The sequence below is a fragment of the Miniopterus natalensis genome, chromosome 7 (genome assembly GCF_054644295.1).
Source record: "Miniopterus natalensis isolate mMinNat1 chromosome 7, mMinNat1.hap1, whole genome shotgun sequence".
Classification (NCBI taxonomy): domain Eukaryota; kingdom Metazoa; phylum Chordata; class Mammalia; order Chiroptera; family Miniopteridae; genus Miniopterus; species Miniopterus natalensis.
The window spans coordinates 72,811,393-72,835,897 of NC_142087.1; the positions used below are offsets into that span (position 1 = coordinate 72,811,393).

At 49.2% G+C, this 24,505-nt stretch overlaps 1 protein-coding gene across 1 annotated transcript in view; it reads left to right on the forward strand.

The window, feature by feature from the left end:
- The window catches only part of ACSS1 (acyl-CoA synthetase short chain family member 1), a 49,209-nt gene that overhangs the window by 10,855 nt on the left and 13,849 nt on the right, over positions 1 to 24,505 (forward strand). The window contains exons 2-5 of the mRNA XM_087819152.1: positions 1,550 to 1,646; positions 15,593 to 15,792; positions 20,891 to 21,066; positions 21,446 to 21,598. Of these exons, the coding sequence (XP_087675278.1) occupies positions 1,550 to 1,646; positions 15,593 to 15,792; positions 20,891 to 21,066; positions 21,446 to 21,598 (626 nt within the window). The remainder of the gene's footprint in view (positions 1 to 1,549; positions 1,647 to 15,592; positions 15,793 to 20,890; positions 21,067 to 21,445; positions 21,599 to 24,505) is intronic.

Below are 24,505 nucleotides of genomic sequence, written 5' to 3' on the forward strand. Positions count from 1 at the left end.
TTGCACCTCCCATATGCAAGGAAGGTGCCTAGGGACACTGTACTGGGGCTCAGTGCTGACCTGCCTGAATTCCTGCTATTTGTCAGCCCTGGGAAGAGATGGACACAGGGTTGATCTTGCTGGCTATCCAGTATCCTGGGTGCAGTCCATCATGGGGCAAGTCTCCCCTCTACCTTCTGCGCCTCTGCTCTCCTGCTTGGCGTAAACCAGGCACAGGATGCCTTGCTTGGCTCTGTGGCACTGAGGGTCTAAGTTTGAAGTTGGGCAGTCATGTGTTGGCACCTTGGCTGCTATGGGAGCAGGCCATGTAGGTAGATGAGCCCCAGGTATGGTGTTGTGCTTTGACGCCCTTCCTATTGCTTCCTGGATATGCCTTGGGCAGGTCACTAGACTGCGTGTAGACTGTTTCCTAAGCTGTACCTGAGCTGGCCACTTTCCAGGGTGACTCAGAAGGTCCAACTCAGGGTGGGAGAAGGTGTGTTGGGGCAGTTTCTCAGATAAGAGTGCACACCTGTCACCTGGAGTCTTCTCAGGGCTGATCTGGGGTGGGGTTGAGGGTTTGCACCTGTGCCCCAGTGATGCCTGGCGCAGCCAGGGTCCAAAAAACGCTCGTGTACATATGGAAGCAACGCCTTGCTGCTGGACTCCTCTTCAGTGCACAGCTTTAACTCACCCTGCTTCTCCTCCAACCCCTTCTCAGTATCTGTCCTCAGCTTCAAGTTGCTGGGCACTCTTTGTCGTGACCTGCTTCAGGTTACTGCTTCTCGTTCCATCAATTAGGGCCAGGCAACCGTGAGGGGACATTTCCCCTGCTGAGAGGTGAGCAATGAAAGCCTGGCTTTGAAGGCTGTTGTTAACAGCCACAGCTAAGCTCCCCTAGAACAGGATGTTGGCAAATGAGCATGATTCTACTAATCTTCACATTTACTGTCAACCAGCAGAACTGACCTTCCTTTTTTCTGGGCAGTCATGTGACCTGAGTTTGGGCAATAGAGGGGGAGGAGAGCAGAGCCTTCCAGAAAACCAGGATTGTATTTCCCCATCATTGCAACACTCCTTGGAGGAGAGGCTGGTTTTAGGGTGCTGACTGGACGCCTGAGGAGGAATGTGGCTCTTTGACCTGGACTGTGTCTCTATCACACACGAGAGCTCCTTGCATGAACCTTGCATTGAATCAGGAACAGCCTATTTGCATGAACTGTGGTGCCCAGCCCCAGCTGCACATTAGCACCAGCCAGGGAGCCTTGAAAACCACAGGGTCAATTGGGTCAGGGTCCCTGGGGATGGCCCAGACAACACCAGTGTGTGGGTGAGATTAGGACTACTGGTATGAAGTGCCTGCTTCAGATTGTTCACAGGTGATCACCCTATACCTGTGAGATCATATCTCTGACAATCACCCTACTTGCAAGGAAGTAGAAACCTCACCTTTGATGAGGGAAGGGTCTACCTCGTCAGAGAGTAGTGCAAGTCCCAGCAAACCAGTCCCTCCCCCGAGTTGGACTCTAAAAAAAACAAGTTTAATGTTTGTTAACCTCTTTTTGTGCAGTCAACTGCTTGGATCAGCATGTTCAGAAGTCCCCGGAGAGTGTTGCTTTGATTTGGGAGCGAGACGAACCCGGAACTGAAGTGAAGATCACCTACAGGTACCGTGTGTCCCCTGACGGCAGGCATCTCAGTGCCCCACTGGGTCTCCTGGGCCACTGGATCTCTGCTGTAGATGCTGGTACCAGACACCTCTGCTGGACTGTTTTCCAGGAGCAGGACTGCCCAGTGTGGAGGAGGCCTGGCTTTCTTGTTCACTTGGCAGTCCTTATTGTCTTCAGATTCCATAGAAGGAACTGGTTCTTTGGAAGCAACTATGAGGAATGTTCAAGGCATGGGGGGGCTGTTGGCACAGTCCTGTGAGTGTGTGTCTGGTCCTGGGCGGGTATCCTGGTTTTCTAAGTATCAAGGAGCATTGGGAATGTTCTCTCATCCCAGGAAAAGTACGCATGAATGCAACCTGAATAAACTACACGCTGGCGTAATTAAAATCAACCCACCTGGCCTCTTACTCTTAGTGCACTCACAAGAGTGGGACCAAAACCAAAATCAAGTCTTTTAAAGACCTGGCTTTTATATTCTTTGATTCCTTAAATTCTTCACATATTCTAAGTTCCAAGCACCCTTCTGAATAATGTGTGTGTGCTGAGGGGTTTGGATAAACCCACTGTCTAGGAATAGTAACTGGCCTCCTGAAAGTGCCACCTCCTGTGGGGATGGCTTTGCTTGGGGTGCCTTTGGCCCGTCCCTGCTGGGCACTGGGTCTCCTCTCCCAGGGGTAAACCTCCCTTTGCTACAGCCCAGTACCCCTTGCAGTACAACCTCAGACCCACTGTGAGCCTAGGTTGTGGGTCCTTGGTCACCATCCGCACTCCCCATCGAGGAGTCATGAGCAAGATTATGCTCCTGGTGGGTGCCTTACAGCTTTTCTTGTGCAATCATTTAACAAGTTTCATTGCGTGCCCCTGTATCAAACAATCCCCAGACACATCGCTGTGTGGCTAGGTGTGTCCGAGGAGGTGACATTTAAGCTGAGGTCCTATTAATATGAAGCAGCAGCAGTTAGAGGATGGGGAGAGAACTTCCCAGGCCAGTTCTGAACCCTGAGGGGCCTTATTGAGAGCAGGCTCCCTGGGAACAGAGAGGAGGGGCTTGTGGCTGGGCCATGGGAGTGAGGGAATGTAGGAGGGGAAATGTTCAGAGAAGCAGCTCCAGACCCAGGGGCCGGAGAACAGCACTTCCTCCCTGCCACTGGGGTGACTGGGGGGCTACTGTGCACCCCTAGTTTCCTGTTTGTTTCTCCAACTTGGGATTCTCACCAAAGATGGTAAAATTCACCAAACATGATAAAACTACTGGGGTTGACTTTTGGTTACAGCAAAGTGATGTTTGTTAATGTGCTGCAGCTTCTAGTGGGCACTGCCCTGCTGGTCCTCTCCTGCTTTTGCCAACACCCTCAGCAGTCACAGTCCATCAGGGCCTTTCCAGCCTCTGCATCGGCCTCTCTCTCACTGGCCAAGCTGACAGCCGATACAGATAAAGCCCGGGCCCCACTGAGACAACTGGGGCAGATCCCCGGGACCCCTGTGTGCTCTAGAGATTAGGGAGCGCGGCTCTAACAGACAAACCGGCTCCACTGTTCTTTCCTATTACTGGCCCAACCTGATTTATGTGTGATTCTTTAGCCGAAAGAGTAAGACTCTGTGGTGGGGGTGGAGGAGCGAACCACCTGGATGCTGAGATAAAGTGGGTCCAGGCACAGCCTGAATTCCTGGTGTCACGGCCTTAGGCGCGGTGGGCAGTGCAGGGCAGCTCTTTGGCTGGGCATCGCCTGTGCACACACCCAGAGGCCTGTTTGAGTCCTTGGCCCTGGGTGTCTTCAAACTTGGTCACTTGTTCAGGTCACAGAAGTGGCAGGTGCCTGTGGGCATCAGCAGTAGGAAGCAGGAAGTGTCACCAGGGACACCTGGTTGAGAGGGCTCTGGGGAAGTCCTGTGGAGGGTTGGGTTTGGGGAGGCAGAGGAGGGGGAGGCGTGATGATGGAGGCGGAGTGGGAGTGGCAGGTGAGCACCCTGTAGGGTGCCGCAGCCAGCAAGGGTGGAGGTGGGAGGCCTGTGCTCCACCCACTCTGTCCCCTGGCTGTGTGTGTGTGTGTGTGACCTTAAGCAGATCGCTCCAGCTTTCTGACCCTCAGTTTTCACATCTGCAAAATGGAAACACACTTCTCCTCCACTAGGTGGCTGAGTGTTAGCAGGACGTGGGGGATCAAAGTCCAGAACAGTATCTGGAGGGTGAGGCTCCATTTCAGCTGTAGGTTGGGAGCAGTTGAAGGAGGTCAGCAGAGGATTTCAGATTTGACAGTGGGAAGGGAACAGGGTGGCCCGTGGCTGCTGGCGCTGGGCAGGTAGGGCTGCACTTTCAGGGTGAGGCCTTCATTCCGGAGAACAGTCTCGGCAGCAAGCAGGCTCCCCCCCCCCCCCCCCCCGTCGTGTGCCTGACCCTTGTGCCTCTCTTCTCACCCCAAAGTAATTACTTTAGTGAGCAGATCCTTTGTTAAAACCCTGGGCAGTTGAGGGAGGATCATAAACGGGCATAATGAGGTTGATGGATGTGGTGCATGGCCACTGTCACGCAGGTCAAAGTTGGTTTGCTCACTGGGGTCCCCTGTGTAGGACAGAGAGGCCGGTGGCTCCTGGGCTTCTGTGTGGTGTCCTAGCTTCTAGCCTAAGAAGGGTCTGCGCGCTGACTCCCAGAATCCTGAAGAAACCCTGTGTTACTTGGATCGTGCTGGTTTTAAAGACTTTCCTCAAGACTTTGGCTCCTGATGTTGAAGTTGGAAGTGTTTTGAACCTTTCTAAACATGACCACTTATTTTTCTTTGTCTCTGTTTTGGGCGAGCTAAGGCTCCTGGAATTCCATCTTTTAGAGTGGCCACAACTTGGGACTGCAGCAAGAATGACCCACACCGAGAGAGTCTATCTGTATGTCCAGGGAAACCTCTGTGATGGGGGCTTTCTGAGCACAGTGGTAGAGGCTTACTTGGGGGGAGCACACCTAGGCAAGCACACCTCCCTTGGAACCGGATCCTTGCCTTTGTGAACCCCCTTCCATCAGGAGGCGTTGGGGGTTGTTTGGGTTGTGGGAGGTGAAGGTGCACAGTCTGGTGAGGGTAGAATGCAAGCTCTGGGGGTGCTGGTTGGGGCTGTGCCAGCTTTTGGGGTGGGAGTGGGGGAAGGGCACTGGCTCAGCTGCAGCTAGCACTTGGAGCTAGGGCTTCTAGGACAGTGTTTTGTTGTTCCTGTTTGTTTCCCCTTCTCCTTCTGGAGGCTCAAGACAGTGGGGTGATTGCTGTGGGCCTCACTGTGGGGTCACACTACCCTGCCTGGTGCCTGGTCCCCATCAGGACTGCCCAGGTCAAGGGCCACTGGAATGAATCTGGGGAAGGTTGCAGAAAAGCCTCGCAGCCGGGCTGGGAAAAGGGCATCCCAGCCCTTTTCCTCCTGAAGTCATGGCTGACCCTTTGGCTGGGGGCAAACCCCGGCCGACTGGGCAGGAGTTCACACTCATGATCTTCATTCACATTCATGGTGGCCCTTGGCTGTAAAGCCGGGGACCTGACACCCAACGAGCTGCAGGACTCTCAAGCTCACCCAGCTGGGAAGGTCCGAAATCGGGTTTAAACGCAGCTTTGCCTGGCTCTTTGGCTGTGCCGAGGAACCGGAGTCTTCCATCCCCGTCTGAAGGAGGAGGTGAAGGTACGAATGGGGCTCCTGCTCCGCAGCACTAACTTGGGGACAGGCCCAGAGGCCTGTATGTAGAGACTGAACTCCGCTGTGTGCAGATAATATGCCCTCTCACTGAGCAGGGCCATGTGTTCCAGATGTTGTCCCCCCTCCACCCCAGGAGAAGCAGACACACATTAAGTGTTAATACCAGCTCAGGAGGAGGGGACTCACCAGCACCAGGGCCTGCAGGTGGCCTGGAGGGATAGGGCAAGGAGGAGGTCGGGCTGTGGAGTCCTGGTGTTATAGTGAGACAGTGAGGAGTAGGACGTGCACATGCTCGGGGAGCATTGCAGACCTCGGGTTGCTTTGGAGGCAAGGGGGCATCGCTGTGGGTGCCAGAGGAAGGGATAATGGGTGGGTGCTGCATACTTCTCAGGACAGGTGCTGTCTCCCTCAGCATTCTTTCTCCTGGCCCTCCCTGTGGCTGTCTTGGATTTTATTTGCTGTGGTAACCTCAGGGAGTTGGGGTGGGTGAGAGACTTGACAACTTTCGGTCAACAAATGCAGTTAAACTTCCTCTTAGAAATTCGGAGCGAGGTTTCTGGACTACTGGCGGATGAGAGGATTCGCATGCTCCCTGTCTAGGCTGACACAGCCCCTTTCTCCCTGCTGGTTCTCGGAAGGGGATTTGGGGGGAAAGCCTTGACCGAGTTTATGCAGTGTAGGCATGGAATTTAGAAGAGGGTGTATGGGGTCTTGCCGATGCAAACATCTTCAGAAGTTCCCTGTGGTCTCCAGACATGCCAGAGCTTAAGTGATATGTCAGTCTGGTAGGCTCTAAAGCTGTGATTTCCAGCCCAGGTATGCCTGAGTCTCCTGGGGAGGTCTCTAATGACACAACACCCACACCCCTGCTTGGGTCCTGCAGTCAGCATCTCCTAATGGGGCCTGGGAATTTCTGTTTGAAAATGCATCTCTGCTCATATGGAGAGAACGTATTTGTCAGGATTTAGTTGCAGAAAAGGGAAGTCACTGCCACTCTTTTAAGCAGAAAGGACGTTTATACCAGGTGCTTAAAAGCCAAGGAGGAGCAACCTCTGGGCGGACTCCAGCCCTCACCTCTGGCACAATCAGAATGTACTCAGGAGACCAAAAGATACTGCCGAGCTTCCGAACACATTGCTATGGCTTTGGTCTAGGGGTCAGGAAACCACAATTTTTGCTGGTTCAGCTAGTGGAACCTTTCCAGGAAAAGCCAGCATCTCCTGGTAGTACTGGGTGGCATTACGATTGTAGCCTACCATGGAACTGCTCCTGCATGCAGCTACCTGGTACAACCTAAGTCACACGCAGAAGCCCAGATGTGAGGCATCTGAGGTGGGGATGCACCCCTGGGAGGCTGGCCTGGATGTTGAGAGAACACCATGGCAACTGCAGGCAGGACCAGTCCAAGGTGTGTGTGTGTACCTAATTCCAGCTGATTGATGCGTGGGTGGTTGATTGTGACAGTGCGTGGACAGGGCCTGTATCTGCTCGGATCCCAGGCTGTTTGGGTGGGTCCTGGTCATCCCTCCTCCCGATGCAAGTGACCAGAACCTCTGAATCACTCCTGTGTGCACCACAGCTGTTCAAGTTGTGTTCTAACTAATAGGATCCAGTCTTTACCTTGTAACTAAGTGCTTCCGCCTGGGGGGCCTGTAGGGGTGTACACTTGTTGCGGATTCATTGGCCATTTTCCAAAAGGACAGTCTTTTATCCTCACACTACAAAACCCATTATTTTTCTAAACCTTACAACTAAGTTATGGATCGTTTTCCAGTATAATGTTTCTCATGAGGAGGTCTTTGTCACGTTAGCAGCTGGTGCAAACTGGGCACTTTTGCAGAACTGCAGAAGGGTGGCTCAAGGCCTCCTGTGGGCTCCAGAGTACTGGGGCTAGGGCCTTGGATGCACTGAGATGCACAGCCATCTACAGTGGCCCAGGTGACAGCGCTGTCATGGAGTGTATCTGAGAGAGCTTTCTGCCTCTGACCCAAAAGACAGGAGTGGAGCCTGTGGAAGCCCAATTTCTGAGCTTACAAAGAATTCAGTGCCTTAAACCCAGGGTCAGGGGGATTGTGGCCTGGAAAAGAAGGTGACTTCTTATAAATGTCTAATCACTGTTTTGAACACCTAAAACTAATATAATATTGTATGTCAACTGTAATTCAAAAACAAATTAAAAAAAGAAAAGGTGGTGACTTGGAGTGGAATAAAAGAGGCATGCATTGTGTTCCTCTCATTCCTTCCAAGTGAACAATTTTCTTTCTTTTTTTTTTTAAAACTATTTTTTTATCTCTGAACTACAGTCGACATACAGATTATATTAGTTTCAGGTAAGCAGCGTACTGATTAGACATTTATGTAACTTACCAGTGATCACCCTGATAAATCTGGTATCCATCTGACATCATACATAGTTATTCCTATATTGACTGTATTCCCTATGCTGTACTTTCCATCCCTGTGACTATTTTATAACTACCAATTTGGACTTCTCAATCCCTTCACCTTTTTACCCATCCTCCAAACCCCTTCGTCTCTGGCAGCCATCAAAATGTTCTCTGTATCTGTTTGTTTTTATTTATTTTGTATTTTAGATTCCACATATAAGTGAGTCATCTGGCATTTGTCTTTCTCTGAATTATTTCACTCAGCACAATACCCTCTAGGTCCATCCATGTTGTTGCAGATGGAAGGGTTTCATTCCTTTTTATGACTGAGTCATATTCCATTGTATGTATGGACCACATCTGCTTTATCAACTTGTCTACTGATGGACACTTAGGTTGCTTCCATATCTTGGCTATTGTAAATAATGCTGCAATGAACATATGAATGTACATGTCTTTTCGAAATAGTGTTTTGGGTTTCTTCAGATAAATACCCAGAAGTGGAATTGCTGGGTCCTTCTTTGTTTTAAAGTCTATTTTGTCTGATATAAATATTGCTACCCCAGGGGATTTTTTTGTTTCCATTATCATGAAATATCTTTTTCCATTCCTTTAAGTTTGTGTGTCTTTCAGTCTGAAGAGAATCTCTATAGACAGCATATGTAAGAGTCTTTTTTTTTTAATCCATTCAACTACGCTATATATTTTGATTGGAGCACTTAATCTGTTTACATTTAAGTAATTGCTGATGCTTATGTAGTTATTGCTGTTCTGTTATTTATATTTTTGAGCTCTTTTTGCTTCTTAAAGAAGTCCCTTTAAATTTCTTATAATACTGGTTTGGAGGTGACAAACTTCTTTAGCTTTTTCTTGACTGGGAAGATCCTTATCTGTTTTTTTATTCTAATTGATAGCTTTGCTGGGTAGAGTAATTTTGGTTGTAGGTCCTTGCTTTTCATCTCTCAATATTTTGTGCTAATCTCTCTGGCCTGCAAAGTTCTGTTGAGAAATCAGCTGAGAGTCTTATGGGAGCTTCCTTATAGGCAACTGACTGCTTTTCTCTTGCTACTTTTAAGATTCTCTTTGTCTTTAACCTTTGCCATTTTTATTATGATGTGTCTTGGCATGGGCCTCCTTAGGTTCATCTTGTTTGGGACTCTCTGCCCTTCTTGGACTTGTATGTCTATTTCCTTTGCCAAGTGATAAAAGTTTTCTAACATTATTTCTTCAAATAGGTTTTCAATTCCTTGCTTTCTCTGTTCTCCTGTGGTACTCCTATGCTATGAATGTTGGTATGCTTGATGTTGTCCCAGACCCCCTTGAAATATCCTCATTTTTTGGATTTTTTTTTTCTTTCCTGTTCTGATAGGGTGTTTTCTGCTACCCTGTCTTTCAAATCACTGCTTTGACCCTCTGCTTCATCTAATCTACTGTTGATTCCCTCTAATGTATTCTTCATTTCGGTTATTATAGTCTTCATTTCTGACTGATTCTTTTTTATGGTTTCTATTTACTTTTTTTCTACTGTTGAAGTTCTCACTAAGTTTCTTGAGAATCTTTATAACTGTTGTTTTGAACTCTGAATCAGGTAGATTACTTGTCTCCATTTTGTTTAGTTCTTTTTCTGGAAACTTCTATTGTTCTTTCATTTGGGGGCATGTTTCTTTGTCTCCTAATTTTCGCTGCCTCCCTGTGTCTGTTTCTAATTATTAGGTAGATCTACTACATCACCTGTTCTTGGTAGAGTGGCTTTATGTAGTGGTATTCTGTGGGGGCCAGGGGTGCAGTCTCCCTGGTCACCTGAGCTGGGAGCTTCAGGTGTGTCTCTCCTGAATGTGGGTTTTATGTGCCCTCCTGTTGTAGTTGAGCCTTGATTGCTTTGGTACATCAGTGGGAAGGATTGACTCTCAGACTGATTGGTTATGAGAACTGGCTGTGACTACAGTGGAGGAGCTGTTGTGCAGGGCCTGACCCTGTGGAGCAAGATTTTGTTCATTGGGGCTCTTGTGCCTGCCAAGTCTCCCCTTTGAGTGTGTCATTTGTGGAGGTGGTTGGGTGGTGCTCTGGTGTGATCTGAAGCCGACCACCTGATATGTTGTTTCTGGGGCCTCTTGGGAGGTGCATGCCAAGGTCAGCTGCTGCCTGTGCCTTGTTCAGGGCCACTTGGTATGAGCTACAAAGTGATCTGCAGATGGTCACCACTTGTGTTGGACTTGAGGTGCCTGGGAGAGGCTAGTTGCAAACTGAGGCCTGCTGCAGGTAGTGCTGCCCTTGGGGTTGCTTAGCAAGAGGTACTACGGGCCATGCCAAAGCCAGATGATGCTCGTTTGGGGTTTGTGAACCTTTGAAAAATTTTATGGAAGTCCACAGGAGAGCCGAGAGTGGCCATTTGTATGGAAAAGCTACTGGAAACAGCTTGGGTTTGCCTGCAAGTTGGGTGTGGCAGGGTCTCAGGGAATCACCAGAGCTGGGCAGACAGTGTTAGGCAGAGTCAGATATGGCACCTTCCTGCTCCTGCAGGGGGAAGGCTCAGCAAAGGAACAATGGCCTCTGCTTACACTTCTATCTGGGAGAAAGTTGCTCCTTGAGCCCTCTCCCTGAAGCTAGAGAATTTAGGTCCTCCTCAGATATCCCTGGTGCTTTTTGAGCTGCTGCCCCAGTGATGGAGCTCAGAGTGAGTGCATCTGTCAGTGAGTAAGTTCTTGCATGACCCTTTAAGAGAAACATCTGGGACTCCAGAAGTCCTCTGTCTCACTCAACCACAATCTCTGCTGGTTTTAGAGCCAGAAACTACGGGGACTTCTCTTTCTAGCTCTGGAACCCTGGGCTGGGGAGCCTGGTGTGATGCTGGGAGTCTTTAGCGGGACCTCCATAGCTGAGATATCCCTGATTTTTTAACAACCACATATGGGTGTGGGACCAGCCCATTCCACATCTCCTCCCCTCCTACCAGTCTCTATGTGGCTTCTTCTGTATATTTTTAGTTATAGTACTTCTGTTCAGCTAGACTTCAGGCAGTTCTCAGTGATGGTTGTTCTGTAGTTTCATTGTAATTTGATGTGGTTATGGTAGGAGGCAAGTACAGCATTTACCTACTTCATCATCTTGACCTGTAGCCCCAACAACTTTCATTTTTATTGGCAATTAAGTTTTTATTATTAAATGAATTAATTATTAAATAAAATGAATTAATTAACAAAGATTGTTTTTATGAAGGAAGAAATTGGTTGAAATGACCTTTAAGGATAGCCTCAGTGGGGAGTCACAGGCTGTACTGGGGGTGCTGAAAGTGCACGGTATTTGGTCTAGTGTTAGAGGGGCTCCTCTCTCCAACTCTTGGCTCAGTCATTCAGTAAGTCATGTTAGTAGCTGGAAATCGACCATGGTGGGACTATTTACACCACAATAATTGGCAAATGCTAAAAATCAAGTCTTTCTTCCCTGAGAAAATTGGCTGTTAAACATTTGCTGGCTCAACAGTGGACTGTACATGAGCCATTTTCAGCAGTTTGTGTTTCTCCAAGCTACGACCAGAAGGCCAGGAAAACAAACTGGGCCAGAGGCAGTCACACTGAGTTTTTGTGCTTTCTGGATTCCCACCCATGTGGCTGTGTCTGCCAGAGCAAATTGGCTGTGCTTACTTTCCTTCGGGTGTTAACTTGGAAGGCGCTCTGTGGATTCACATTAAAGCCTGAGAAATAGAGCCACTCCCATCTGTGTCTGCTCTGAATCTTTCCTTGTGAACTTGATACCAGATGAAGTAGAGGGTCCCTCTTCCCACTGTGTGCTGCTGGGGGTTGGCATATTATGATATTTGAGAAAAAGAAATTTCTGGGACTCTCACAGGAGAATAAGTGATTTTTATCTGCATGAAATTAAATCCCTGCATTTCCAAAGTCCCATTTCCCTTCGTCCAGTCGTAGAAGTGTAGCTGAGGTTTCAGTAAAGGTAGAAGCAAAGCCAGTGTCTAGAGTTTCCTTTCCATGTTGGAGCCGGGTCCAGTACAGTATCAGGCTAGTTGCAGTCCATCGTTCCATTGTGTGGGGGCGAATGCAGGGGAGCAGGAGCAAAGGAGCCCCATAATCCCAGAGTCACACGGGTCCCAAGAGAACCAGGAGCACAAGAGAGCAAACTCTTTTGTTTAGGGGGTAATATATCCCAAATCTTCACGCCCTTGCAGTGGCCGTGCCCATTTTGGCCAACCATCTCTGTCTCCAGGTGTGATTGACAGCAAGCACATTTCCTAGTCCCCCCAACTTTACTGGCCATTCCTCTATCTTTCCTTTGTCCAGTACCCTTCCCCCAGTGCTTTGCAGGGAACTTGCCTATGTCTGGCCCTCTCTTTTTTTCCCCCCTGTTATTAATAATTAGTTAATTACAACGGTATCGATCCCACTTGCTCTGTGTTTTGTCACTGCTGCTGTGGCCCAGGGGACTTGCATGGATCAGTGTAGAGACCCACCAGATCTTGTGTGGGCATGTAAACCTGGAGAGGGATCTGAACAACATCCTGTGGCACTTTTTTCTTAACCACAGGGATAAGTGCATGTATTTATAAAGTTAAAACCTACATGTGCTCTCATATTCTGCCAGGGAAAGACCATTACCTCTGTGGCTTTCCTGGGAAGTAAACAAGCCTGCCGGGTAGTGGGTGAATGTCCTGCCAGGACACCAGCTGTTTTCTGGGCTGGGTTCCAGCCTGGAGTCTGCCAGTGTCTCTTGTCCAGGCTTCCAGCCTGCAGGCGCCTCTGGAGCTCTTTGTGCATGGGTACCTGGCTCCCTCAAGTGATACAAGCCCGGCTTTGGTGTGGAAAGGAAAGAACTTGTCTGGAGACAAGACTCTGGCTGAAGGCCAGTTGCTGGGGTCTGAGGGGACATGGGCCCAGCAGGAAATTAGACATTAATTAGGGAAGAGGGCAGAGCTTTGCTGATGTCTTATGGTTACTTCCATTCTACAGGGTTGTCTAGAGGCCAGTGACAAGCGAGGCTGTGTCAGAGTAGGAGAGAAAGACTTGAGATGTGGCATTTGACTTGGACATGCCTCAGGAGATTTAACCCTCGGGGACATGGTCCTGAGTATGGGACCAAACACTGAACTATGAAGGAAAAGCTACTCCTACTTCCAGTCCTATCCCCTCCCAAGTTCCCCTTAATCCTGATTACAAGAAAGGCTGGATGTAACTGCAGTTAGCAGGCTTTTAACACTTATTAATTTCCATTTTTTTACTTTTTTAAACATGTTTTTATTGATTTCAGAGAGAGGAAGGGAGAGGGAGAGAGAGATGGAAACCTCAAAGATGAGAGAGAGTCATTGATCGGCTGCTTCCTGCATGCTCACTACTGGGGATCGAGCCTGCAACCCAGGCATGTACCCTGACCTGGAATCGGACCAAACTGTGGCCTCCTGGTTCATGGGTCGACACTCAACCATTGAGTCCCACCACTGGGCCTAATTTCCCTTTTGAATAGGGTTAGCCTTAGGTTCAGAGCCTATAACTTATTCTTAAAATAAATTTACATAAAAGTACGCCCCCTCCACCCAAAATGTTAACTCAGTAACAATAGAGGTGGCAGATGGCAAAAATCCTGAAGTCCAGGCACCTTTGCAATAGAAAGCGAGCAGTTCTGATGCTGAGGGTTATAGAAGAACTGGTTAAGACAAAAGCCCTTGGGGCCAGGCCTAACTCTTTCAGTTGAAGTGCTGTGAGAAAGTCCCTTAACTGCTCTGTGCCTCAGTTTCTTCATCTGGAAAATGATGGTGGGGTGATGAAGCTCATAGCCCGCAGGCTGTTGTGAGGGCGAAATGGATGTGCAGAGGATTCAGAGCAGTTCTGGGCACAGTACGTTCCCTTAACAGTGGTTACTGTTGTCATTCCATGAGCAGGAAATATGCTGGGGGGCAGGTAGGTAGGAGGAAGGTGCTCTGGATAGTAACATGTGGCGGCCTGGGAAGGAACCAGCCCCCTTGAGGAGGATGTAGGAGATGATGGGCCTGACAGTGTGTGGCTGGCCTACAAAGGTTTCTTGTGGTCTAGTGGGTAGCAGGTGTGGCTGGAGGAGGTGGGGTTGCTGGTGGAGACTGTGGGGTGATGCCGTGGGTGATGGATGGGTGGGGTGCACAGAATGTGGAGGGGTGGGTCTGTCTGACTTCCCTCCAGCCTCAAAATCACAGGCCCCGGGCTGGGTTCCTGGAACGTGCAGGCCAGTAATAGAACTGACTGTGGATGACGTACCCTTCTCAGATCCAACCCCCACCCCAAGGTGAGGACTTCCCAACAGCACCCACCCATCACAGGGACACAGCAGGTAGGCCGTGTAGCTGAGGGCTTCATGCATGGCATTCAAATACTTGTGAAGCTTATTCACTCTGAGTCGGTGAGTAACACAGATACCAACCCTTGCAACTTATAGGAAAACAGGCTGGCATTTTCTCCCTCCCGAGAAGAGTGCTTGAGGTGCCCATCTTCTATGATGGAGGTACTGATTCCCACTACATTTCTTTTTCTGCCACTTTCTGCAATAACTGTGCCTGGGACCTCATATTTGGTCCTTGACTTTAGTCTATTCCAGCTGCTATAACAAAACACCACAGACTGGGGTCTTATAAATAATAGAAACTCATTTTTCACAGTAGTGGAGTCTGGAAGTCCAAGTTCGAGGCACTAGCCTGGTGTCATTCTGAAGGGGTTCTCTCCTCCTGAATCACAGCCAGCACCTTCTCACCTGTCCTCGCATGGTGGGTGGGCAAGGGAGCTCTGTGGGACCTCTTGTGTAAGGGCACTAATCCCACTCCCGAGGGCTCCACCTTCATGCCTAATCGCCTCCCAGAGGCCCCATCTGTAATACCATCACCTTTGGGGGTTTAAGATTTCCACATGTAAATTTGGGGGAGGCAGAACTATTCAAACCATAGAGTCCTCACAGCCACTCTGGGAGCGGGCCCTATCATGAGGCCAGTCTATAGAAAGACAACTAAGGCCCCCTAGGTGTATGGGACGTGGAGTAGGAACTCCGTCTCTGACCAGATGTTGTTTGGCCTGAGAGATAAACTCTGGGTCCAGTACTTTCTACAGAGTATAGCAAAGCCTCAGGGAAAATACATTAATTTTTGAAAGAAATTTAGAAAGCACATAGCTTTAGTGGTCCCAATTCACTGTTTGACCTGGTGTTACTGGTGGCAGTTCAGCTCTTGTGTCCTGTGAATCCTAAGTGAGCCTGGGCCTTCCTTGGAAAATAGTAGAGTGGAGGGTGGGTCATGTGAGGGAGGGGAAAGGTGAGGGACGGTGTGTCCCTGCACAGGTTCCATCCGCTGTCCCCACTTAGCACTTAGCGTGAAGAGAAGTGGGTGCTCTCACTACCCACCAGCACTGCTTCAGCGCTGCGTGGAGGGTGGCTGTGTTGCAGGCCTGCCTTCCCTCCCGCCTCACTGCGGGCTCACAGTTGGCGTCTGCTGCATGAACTTGAGGCCCTGCCTGGCAAGAGCCTCCCTCGGTGCCCCTGGACTGTGTTGGTTGAAAAACCTGGGACTTGCATATTTCCACCGTCTTACTTATGAAATCTCTATTTTGGAGTTGAACGTTTTAAGAAGTCTCAGGGCTATGATGATCTAGGCTTTGGATGTTTGTGGTTTTTGAGAAGCCATGCTCTAAATGGACACAAGGACAGTCATTTTACCTCAGCAGTGTGACAGTGACTCTGTCAATACCAGTCTACAAAGTTAAAAACGTTATTTTCTGGAAACGACCCCACCGTGTGATAAGGATTTGATTGTCTGCTGGCCTCCAGTCGCTGGCTGGGTATATACAGTACTTGCAGAATTATTCCTATCCAGATTGCTCTGAGTTTCGGGCCGCCTCCATCTCTAATGGCCTTCTCTTCTCTGTGCCACAGGGAACTCTTGGAGACCACATGCCGCCTGGCCAACACGTTAAAGAGGCATGGAGTGCGTCGAGGGGACCGTGTGGCCATCTACATGCCTGTGTCCCCACTGGCTGTGGCTGCAATGCTTGCCTGTGCAAGGATTGGAGCTGTCCACACAGTCATTTTTGCTGGCTTCAGTGCAGAGTCCTTGGCTGGCAGGATCAATGACGGTGAGCATGTGGGCAAGGAGAGGGAGGGAGGGAGGAATCCAGAGCCCCCGGTCCTTGCTCCTTGGACTTAAAGTAGAGACAGACATTAATAAAAGTGACCCAAAAAGATTACAGACACTACCAGGACAGGCTGAGTGCACATTGCTGAACGAGCATTTGTTCTGAGCTGAGATCCGAGTGTGATGGATGTAACCAGGTGAGGAAAGGAGGGAAGATTCCAGGTGGAGGGAACAGCATAGGTACCAGCTGAGTGGTGGGAGGAGCAGTGTGCCTGAGGGCCTACCCAGGTGGTATATTACATTGATTGATTTTCATCTTGGCCCATCCTTGCATTCTGGGAGTAAATCCCACTGTCCTGATGCATAATCCTTGACTTTAAAAATTGAATAGTAATCTTCCAATAAAGAAAATTCCAAAACCAGATACTAGGCTGCTGGGTACAATTTGTTAGCATTTTGCGTTGAACATTTTTGCATCAGAGTTCATAAGGGATATTGGTCTGTAGTTTTCCTGTGATGTGTTTGTCTGGCTTTGGGATCACTGATACCATTCTATGCTGGCCATGTAGAATGAATTAGGAAGTGTTTCCTCCTCTGCAATTTTTTTGGAAGTTGCAGAAGGATTGATGTTGATTTGTCTTTAAATGTTCGGTAGAATTCACCAGCGATGCTATCTGGTCCTGGAATTTGCTTTATTGGAATCTTACTATTCACTTTTTAACTGAGTCACAGAGAGGTTAAGTGACTTGCTCAAGGTCATATCATTAGTTAGTGACAGAGCCACGGTTTGAAGATAGGCATTCTGCCCCAAGAGTTCAGACTTTTATCATTACACTAGGCTCCTTGTTTTCTCTATTGCAGATATGCCCAAGTGTTTCTGTTGAAATTCTTAGAAACAAGTAACAGCAGTTGATTCTGGGGACTTAGCATATGGGGAGTTAGTAGCTGGATGCTGGGCACTGCCCAGAACCTCAGGAATCCTAAACAACCAGGCCATGGGAGGGCAGGGGCTAAGGCTCTGAGGGCCTCAGTAAGAGACACTTCTGTAAATATCCTCTCTAACTTGGTCATTATAAGGTCTCTTCCCCAGTATCCTTCAGTCTCTGTGTCCAGCTATTCAGTTGTCAGATTCCTGGGGATAGGACTCTGTTGGGACTGGTATCTGTATCCTCTTGGGTCAATGAGGGAGTGCTTTGTACTGCTGTGTAATTATTGCTGAGTAGTTTATTGGTATGTCATAAACTACTCCACAACTTAGTATTTAAAACAGTAGCTCAAAGCAATAAATATTGTATTTCATGATCCTGTGGGGCAGGAGTCAGATGGGCACAGTGGGAATGGCTTTTCCCTGTTCCACGATGGCTGGGATATCAGCTGGGTTGTCTTGAACGGTGGGGGACTATGAGTCATTGCTTCATCTTCGTGTGGCACTTTCCACTTGACTAACTTGTGTTTCCTCACAGCGTGGCAACCTCAGGTAGCCAGACTTGTTACATAGTGCTGCATGGCTCCAAGAGGATGGAAGTGGAAATTGCCAGTTATCCTAAAGGCCCGCCCAGAATACATAGAGCATTATTATAATTATACTCCAGTGGTCAAAGCAGTCGGTGGCCTTCCCAATTCAAGGGAATGGGACCTAGACTCTACTTCGCTGTGAGGAGTAGTATGAGACCAGGTCAGAAATTTGCAGTTGTCTTTAATCTTCCCCTGGGAGGGTGGTAGTATGGGCATGGCCACCGGTGTCTCACCGTGAGCTGGGCAGCCACCTCAGGTGGCATGTACTATTCTAGATTTCTAGTTCCCTGGCCTGGCTTCCAGGCTGTGAGCGCTCCACATCCCTTTATCTACTCTCTCTCAGGCCATATGAGGAGTGGAGAGAGAGAGGTGTGGTGGGGAAGGGAGGAGAATGGCTCTGAGAGATATTATGGGAAAAGAATAATGGCCTGCATAGATATCCACACTCTAATCCTCCAGAACCTGTAAATATCTTCTATAACATGGCAGAAGGGCGTAATGTACCTTAAAATGGAGAGATTATCCAGGTGGGCCCAATCTAATCACATAAGTCCTTAAAAGCAGAGAACTTCCTCTGGCTGGAGACAGAAGACGTGTGGCAGAGGGGAGGTCAGAGCGGTTCAAAGGGTGAGAAGGACTTTGCTGGCTTTGAAGATACAGGGGATGTAGGTATCTCTAGAAGCTAAGAACAACCACTGGCTGACAGCAAGGACATGGGGACCCCTCAGTCTTACAGTGACATGGCACTGATTCTGCCAACAGCCCGAATGAGCCTTCAAGCAGATTCTCCCTGAGAGCCTCCAGTGGGATGCCCGCTGCATGCCCACCTGTTACTGCTAGAAGTGGAGCTTTTGGGGTGCCACAGGAACAAGAATTCCCTGAGGCCCGCACAGGAGGATGAAATATCGTGGAAAGCTTTATTGATGATGTAATATTAAGGGAGTTTCCCTGCAGGGTCCTGTTTCCCTCAGTCTTGCCATGGGAAAGTCCCATTTTGTCTTCAGCAGGGCTAGAATTAAAGTCACTGCCCAGAGCTTCCACTCCATAGCAAAGGCCGGTCCAGTCCAGCACCTGGCTAGCTTAGCTTGTGTTCCCAGCTGCAGTCCACTGCATGTGGGGTCTGCATGGCCATGGGCCATGTGGCTTGTAGGGCCACATGTGGGCTCGGGTGGGCCACGGCGCAAGTGAGTGCAAGGGAGCAGGAGCGAAGGAATAGGAAGAAGAGAGCATGAACTCTTTGTCTCAGGATTTTACCTGGGAGCTTAGCCAATGAACCCTTTAGGATTTCATGTGCTTGCAGTGGCTCCGTCCCTCTAGCCAATTATCTCTGTCCAGGTAGGGCCGACAGGCAGGCCCCTTCCCCATGTCACCCCGACTTCACTGTGCATGTGCCCATCTTCCTCTTTGTTGGACCCCATCCCCCAGTGATTTGCAGTGGTTCCCTGGGGAGTGTAAAGCTCCAGCTTACTGGTGAAGCTGCCCAAAGGACCATGCTTACAATGTCTGGCCTCCTCTTTGCTTTCTTTCTATTTTAATATTAGCTAGCTAATTACAACAATAACACCCTGACACCTTGATTTTGGCCTTAAGACTCTTAAGACAGGACCCTGTGAAGCTCCCCTGGACTACAGAATTGTGAACTAAAAAATTAGTGTTTGTGCCACTAAGTTTATGGTAATTGGCTGTGGGAACCATAGAAGACTAATACAGATGCTGATACCTGCTCAGAAACCAGGAAGGTAAATCGAATCCTCCCAGATAAAGCATCAGGCTGATCCTGCCTGTGCCCTGGTGCTGTGCACTCACCCTGTCCCTGTTGCCCAGCTATGGGGAACCACGAGGCGATATGTGCCCCCCACAGATCTCTCAGGGACCAAACCTGTGCACACAGGCTCCTGTCCTTGACAACTACCCAGGTAGAGGCTTTGGACAAATGAGCCCCAGGAGAGAGACATGGGCCATGGGAAGCTGGAGAGGAGCTAAAACTCACGTAACACAATTCTAGCATGTTGGATGGGGCAGGCCAATGTTTTCTCCTGCGGAGGTTCCTTGAGAAAGGCCTATTTGAACCTGTTGGATCATCTGTCACCTTTCCCTGCAGGAAGCTCACCTGGAGCAGTCCTAGGTCTGAGAGACATAGGCCTTGGAGAGTTTCTGACAGATTCTATCCAACAGAATTTGTTTACACAAGATGACTGATTATCAAGGTCCAAGGAGCAAAGACTGTGTGTGGCCAGGGGCCCCTGGTAGGCAGAGCCAGATGGCACTGGCCTTGGCACCCTAGGGAGTCTAGATTATATCTCTGACCCCTGTATGACTCTGCTGAGTGAGTCATCCAGCTGCAAAGACCCGACTAGAGAATTCTAGGGCTCTTGGGATGAAGAAAGAATGTGGGTATGTTGCTAGAAATTGCTTTTCAGACTGAGAGGCTCAGGGAGATTGGTGCCTTAGTTAGAGCTCCCAAGAAGCAGACCCTGTGATGAGAGGTCAAGTTCATTTGGAAAGTGGTCCTGCATAGTGCTCTAGGGCAGTGGGGCTGAGGCTGGGAAGAGGAATGAAATAAGACCAACTTTCACAGTGGGCGACCAGAACTCAGTCCCACAGGGAAACCCTGTAGGATGATGAAGCCACGCGTGTCAGGAGAACCCTTCTACCCAGGGACTAAGGAGTTGGGGTATTTATATTCCAGCTCTTGAGAGTCACTTGTTGAGGGCTGCCGGAGTCGGGGTAACTCCCAAGCACTTCTGCCTGTGGTTCCAAAAGAAGGCCTTGGTGGAGAGGGATTGAAAGGTTAGAGCGATGTGGATGGGGCCCCACTGGCCAGCACTATCCTGGATATTTGTTCCAGGTTCTCCCTTAGGGAGCCGTGTAAAAAACGCACTGTAACCTGATTACTTCAGGTCATCCAAGTTAAGGGCACAGTGTGGAGGTCATTCCTTTGTGGTCCTGAGGCCTGATTGTGTTTGTACAAGATTCCTTGCTCTGGGCCTCCCCCTAGGTTAACCATGGAAGCTCCGGTCAATCCTACATTGCCCTGGGCCTAGCTAAGCCTTGGCTGGGTCATTGAAAACCAGTTGTGAGCCTGGAGGGCTGTCCCCTGAAGGTGAGGGTAGAGGCCAGCAGCTCCTAGCTTCCACCTGGGGTGTGGTCTCTGTTCTCTGGCACTTCAGCCCTAGATAGTGCATGGGCCACACAGGACATATCGGGGCTCAGTCTCTCGCTGCCCAGCTTTCTTGGTCTCTGCCTCATTGTGGCTGTGGCTGGGGTGATATGATGGTCTGTCACCTAGGAGAGCTTCTGGGGCAGGTAGAAAGGACTGGTGGAAGGCGGGAAGTGTTCAGCTTCAAAGTTACTTGTCTCCAGTTATTTCCCGCTGCCCTCAGAGCTGGGAAGAGGCCTGGCGCTTCTGTATGCTACACAAAGATTGCAAAGCACGCACGCCCTTTCCTGTTTTGTTGACTCTTTTCCTCACTATTGCACTTTCTCTGTCACACTCCTGTGCCTGGAATGCGTGGTTGCCCGTCTGGGCTGTGAGGGTCAAAGTGGAGAGGAAACTAATCAGAAATGCCCATCGTCTCTGTCAGCAAAGTGCAAGGTGGTGATCACCTTCAACCAAGGACTGCGGGGAGGGCGTGTGGTGGAGCTGAAGAAAATAGTGGATGAAGCCGTGAAGCACTGCCCAACCATCCAGCATGTCCTGGTGGCTCACAGGACGGACAACAAGGTCCAAATGGGGCCTCGGGATGTCCCCCTTGAGCAGGTGGGTTTACCGCGCTTTGTGCAGTTTGATGGGGAGAGATTATTATTGGGTTAACTGGGTCTGAGTCCTGTCAGATTGTCCTTTTGAATCTGGGTCCCCGGAGGTGTTCAGGGTGGTATTTGATGGGCTTACATCCCAGTTGGGAAGGTGGAACTCAAAGACCACAAGCACAGTGAAACAGTTAATGTAGCAGCAATGATTGGATTCGGCCTTTTATTTTGTGTTTTCTCTGCATCTGGAGTTGAACTCGGGCAGGCCAGAGAAGATGAGCTCTGATGCAGTCTGCCGGGTCACAGCAGCTGGGGAGAGGTGTTCTCGGGGAAGCCGAGTGGAGGGGAGAGGCTAACTGGATGGGGCTGGTTTTGTCTCCCCCTTACAGGAAATGGCCAAGGAAGACCCTGTGTGTGCCCCAGAAAGCATGGGCAGTGAGGACATGCTCTTCCTGCTGTACACCTCCGGGAGCACTGGGATGCCCAAGGGGCTCGTGCACACCCAGGCAGGCTACCTGCTGTTTGCTGCCCTGACGCACAAGGTATGGCCTTGGTGGTGGGTGGAAGATGGGAGGTGCTCACCTCCCTGGTGGGATTGGGCGGGGGGCCAGGTGGGGCTGGATTTAGGGCTAGGACTTCTCTTGCTATAAAGCAGTGCCCGTGGGTGTGAGGGGCTCATGTTTTCCCGCAGTGTGCTCGTGAGCAGGGCAGCTGTGAGTCATGGCACAAGCCCAATGGAGTGGGTTGGAAGGGGGCACATAGTCTTGTTTTTCTGTAAGAGTCCAGGTCCCAAGCCTGAGTCTCACTGCTGGTTTTTAGCCCTTTGCCTATGTGCCTGTGTTGTATATTGGCTTGAAAGCCTGCAGGAATTGGGCCCTTACCAGCTCTGACACACTCACGGGCAGGGTCTCATTCTGATGCTCGGGACCAAGACACTTTGGCCTTCTTGGGACCCTTCTTGTATAAAAAAAATATCAAAAAATACAACAGTGTTGGTATAAGGATGAATATATTACTATTATATATTAAAACATTTTTTTTTTTTTTTACTTAAAAGATCACTTTTGCCTCCTGATCTTAAGAGAAAGTAAAACATTTTCATGGCCTCTAAAACTATCATGACCTCTAAACCCTGCTCATTGGGACCATATTTTAAAATTTGCTTTTATAATGAAACTTAAATTTAGTACATGGAAGTTATATTACGGTGGGCCATCTTCGGGATTAGAAAGCGGCCGCTATGACACATTTTTTTATTCCAGTCAGTTTAGAAATGAGTATCATTTAAATGTTGGTGGGTGATTGCAGTTTACCATGGCATCCCCGGTTGCCTGGGGAAGCGGCTGGCACTTTCCAGGTGGGACATACCATCTATGGGCCAGACCCTCTCTGTTGAAGGAGGCAAAACTCAGCTCCAGCAGGTGCCAGCAGTAAAGGGAAGTGTCTGGCCAGGTGACTAGAAAGTCCCAGCCCATCGAATCAGGCTGGGACACAGCCCTGGGTAGTGGTATCTTCCCTGCCTCAGCCTTCCTCTCTGCCCACCAGGCTCCCAGCCAGGCTGTCAACTTGGCTTCCCCAGGGGCCAGAGAGGAGGCCCACAATCCCAGTCACTGTGGGAAGGGGGGGCGGGGGTGGGGGTGAAATATGCTGAGTGGCCAGGCTGGGGCACTTAGGAGGCGAACTCCGTGCAATGAAAGTGGACGAGGCCCTCGGTGCTGAACGCGCACACACAGCCTTCAAGTGGCAATGTCCAGGCCCCAGTGGCGGCCACTCACACCCAGCCTTAAGGATTTTGAAAGTGAGGCAGAAAGACAGATGTGGTACAGAGCCAGGCTGAGCATACAGTGTGTTACACTTAATACAAATCCATATTAAGATGGTTGCCTCTGGCTACTGGGTGACCTTGCACATGTCACAGAACCTCTCTAGACCTTAATGTTCTCACCTGGAAAACCCCACCCTTCCTCAGTTCCTGGAGATGGTGCAAAGATCAATATATATTGTAAGTAAAAATACTTTGGAAAATATAAACACTGAGTCAAAATACCAAGAAAGTCACAGAATGAATCACATTGTTTCCATCAGTTTTTATACAATTAACATTCTGGAAGTTAAGGTGAGAGATTCTTATTTTTTTTGCATTTCCAAAGTGCTTTGCATTTCCAGGAAACTGTCTATGTGAACAAAAGGATATAGGGATGAGGACCATCTTTTGAATTTGTTTTAGTACAATGAGATTTTTTGTTTAAGTATTAGGAATAGGACTTTTCAGCCTTCTGTAGATAAGTGTGTTTGTGTGTGTGCTCATGTGTCTGTGTGTGTGTGTGCACCTGTGTGTCTCTACGTGCACTCATTTGTATGCACATGCAGAGGATATTAGGGCAGTTGGTTTCTTTTCTTTTTTTAATGTCTTTATTGATTTCAGAGAGAGGAAGGGAGAGGGAGAGAGAGAGATAGAAAATCAATGAGGAGAGAATCATTGATCAGCTGCCTCCTGCATGCCCCCTACTGGGGATCGAGCCTGCAACCTAGGCATGTGCCCTGACCAGGAATCAAACTGCGATCTCCTGGATCATAGATCAATGCTCCACTGCTGAGCCATACCAGCCAGGCTAGGGCAATTGGATTGTTCAGGGAAAAGGACAGTTAATTCTGAAGGGTTGATGGGGTGTGAACTGATTTTGGCCGTGTGCAGTGGGGTCAGGGCACCAGCTGCCTGCTGGGCCCTCTGAAGAATGGCTTGCCCCAGGGACCAGCTCTCCTTCCAAGAACTGCAGGGAAAGAAATCTCCAGCCCCTTGAAAGACTTGACAATTTGGATTCGAGTTGAATTAAAAATCTTTTTAGTTCCCAAATACTGTGGGGTTTTGGAATGTGAGTGTCCTGATGTACCAGAGCAGTGAAAGAGCAGTCTTTCCCTTGAAAGAATCCACCCTCGCTCAGACATGACTCCACGGGGACCTAGACATGTCCAGACCACCACTGTGCTGTCTGGGAACTCCTGGAGAATCTCGGTATTTGTCTTTGGCAGAAGACTGGACCTAATTTTTTAAAAATGTTGTTGCAAAATAGAATATATACAGAAAACCATCCAAATCAAATGTGTGGCAGACTCACTTCATTCAGGAAATGAAGCCCTTTCATAGCCTGTCCACCCTCAGCCTCCTCCCCACATCCTGACGTCTACAGCATCACTGTCTTGTGTCTTCCTTTCTCTAGTTGTCACCTGGATGTGCATCCCTAGGTCCTGCAGCTTACTCTTGCTACTGCCATTTTTTGATATGTCTTTTAAGCATGTTTAAACTTATAGGTGACCCTCCATCCCTTCCATGTCCTTAAACTTAGTTGCAGCACCTGGTCATTTGTCCCTCTGTCCTCTGTTTCCTGCAAAGAGCATTTAGATCCAGAGACGGGATCAGGCTCAGGTTGGACCCTTTGGCAAGAATGCAG